Here is a 1,394-nt window from a genome sequence, read left to right on the forward strand (position 1 = left end):
AGACAGAAGAAGGGCTTGCGGGTAGGGATCTATAAGTCAAGCTGGCTTCATACACACTGGCTCACGTGGTGGGAAGCTTTCCCTCCTGTGACTGTGGGGAAACTGAGGCCCTGCCTGCTTTCCTCCTAGCCTGAGCTTCCCGTCCAGGCCAGAGCAGATCTCACCATCCCAGTGAGGGCCTTCGCTCAGAAGCTACTTAATGATGAGGAGCACACAGCATAGCTGTCCTGAGCCCTGCTGCCTTTGCTGTCTCCCGGTGTTCCTGGAAATGTCAGGCGCAAATGACAGGGTCACTGAGAAGAACTTCCCTTGAGGAGCAATTCGATGAGGAAAATGTGATTTTAGCTCTGGTCCCAGTTACAGAGGAACAAGAATATCCAATAGAAACAAGTGTTTCTTCAACTGCAGACATCAAACAGGAAGTCTGCTTTCCTGAAACAAAACCTAATTGTAAAATACGATCCCTTCCCTTGCCGACCATTTTGCCTCCAATTAATAAGGTTTCTCGGGATACTTTGCGAAACTGGTGCCAACAATTTAATTTGAGTACTGATGGCCAGACAATAGAGGTTTATTTGAGGCTACAGAAGCATGCATACCCCAAACAAAAATATGATATTCCTGAAACATCTCAGGAGGCCAGATTGAAGCCAGTTTCCAGGAAATGGAAGGCAGCGGCCAATGCAGCAGGGCTTCAGGAAAGTCATAATAAGGTTAAAAGAGAGGAAGAGACTAACATGATTGAAGTGGTAAATTCAGCTCAGGAGTCCATATTGGCATCTTGGGCAAGGATCGCTGCCAGAGCCAATCAGCGCAAGGCTGTGAATTCGTGTCCCATCCCTACTTCTGTGGAGGCCTTTTTGCTGCAAACCTCTGGTGTCAGGTGGTGTGTGGTCCATGGCCAATTTCTTTCTGCAGAAACAGCAGGCTGGGTTCGCCTGCAGTTCCATGCCGGTCAGACTTGGGTCCCTGCCACTCCCAGGAGGATGATTTCCCTCTTCCTGTTACCTGCCTGTATTTTTCCACCCTCGGGACTAGAGAATAATATGTTATGCCCTGAATGTGTAAAAAGGAATAAGAAGATGATGAAAGGATTAATGATAACAAGAGAAAAAAAGCAATGCACTGTAGGAGACCAAAAGGTGCCACCTTAAGCAATGTTGAAGTACTATTTTGATCTGAAGGCAATTGAGAAGAAACAGACAAAAAGTTTTCTGCTTTCCCACTATTGGCCCCAAAACAGGACATAAATTTTCAAATATTCTTCTTCCCTCCCAGGACAAGTGGTGGAGAGCCCATAGGTAGATCATCACACAGCCTGATGAATGCTGGGCTGGTTTCTGACCCTCTTTCATTTTCAGTGTCTCCTGATCATTTGTGTCAGACTTAAGCAG

General features: G+C 46.6%; 1 protein-coding gene across 1 annotated transcript; it reads left to right on the forward strand.

Moving 5' to 3' along the window:
* The first annotated feature begins 268 nt into the window (after positions 1-268).
* On the forward strand, positions 269-1,154 carry LOC143404089 (developmental pluripotency-associated protein 2-like). Its single transcript, XM_076862423.1, is given in 2 exon segments — positions 269-321; positions 323-1,154. Coding segments are annotated over 2 exon segments (885 nt in total).
* The last annotated feature ends 240 nt before the right edge of the window (positions 1,155-1,394 follow it).

The sequence above is a fragment of the Callospermophilus lateralis genome, chromosome 7 (genome assembly GCF_048772815.1).
Source record: "Callospermophilus lateralis isolate mCalLat2 chromosome 7, mCalLat2.hap1, whole genome shotgun sequence".
Classification (NCBI taxonomy): domain Eukaryota; kingdom Metazoa; phylum Chordata; class Mammalia; order Rodentia; family Sciuridae; genus Callospermophilus; species Callospermophilus lateralis.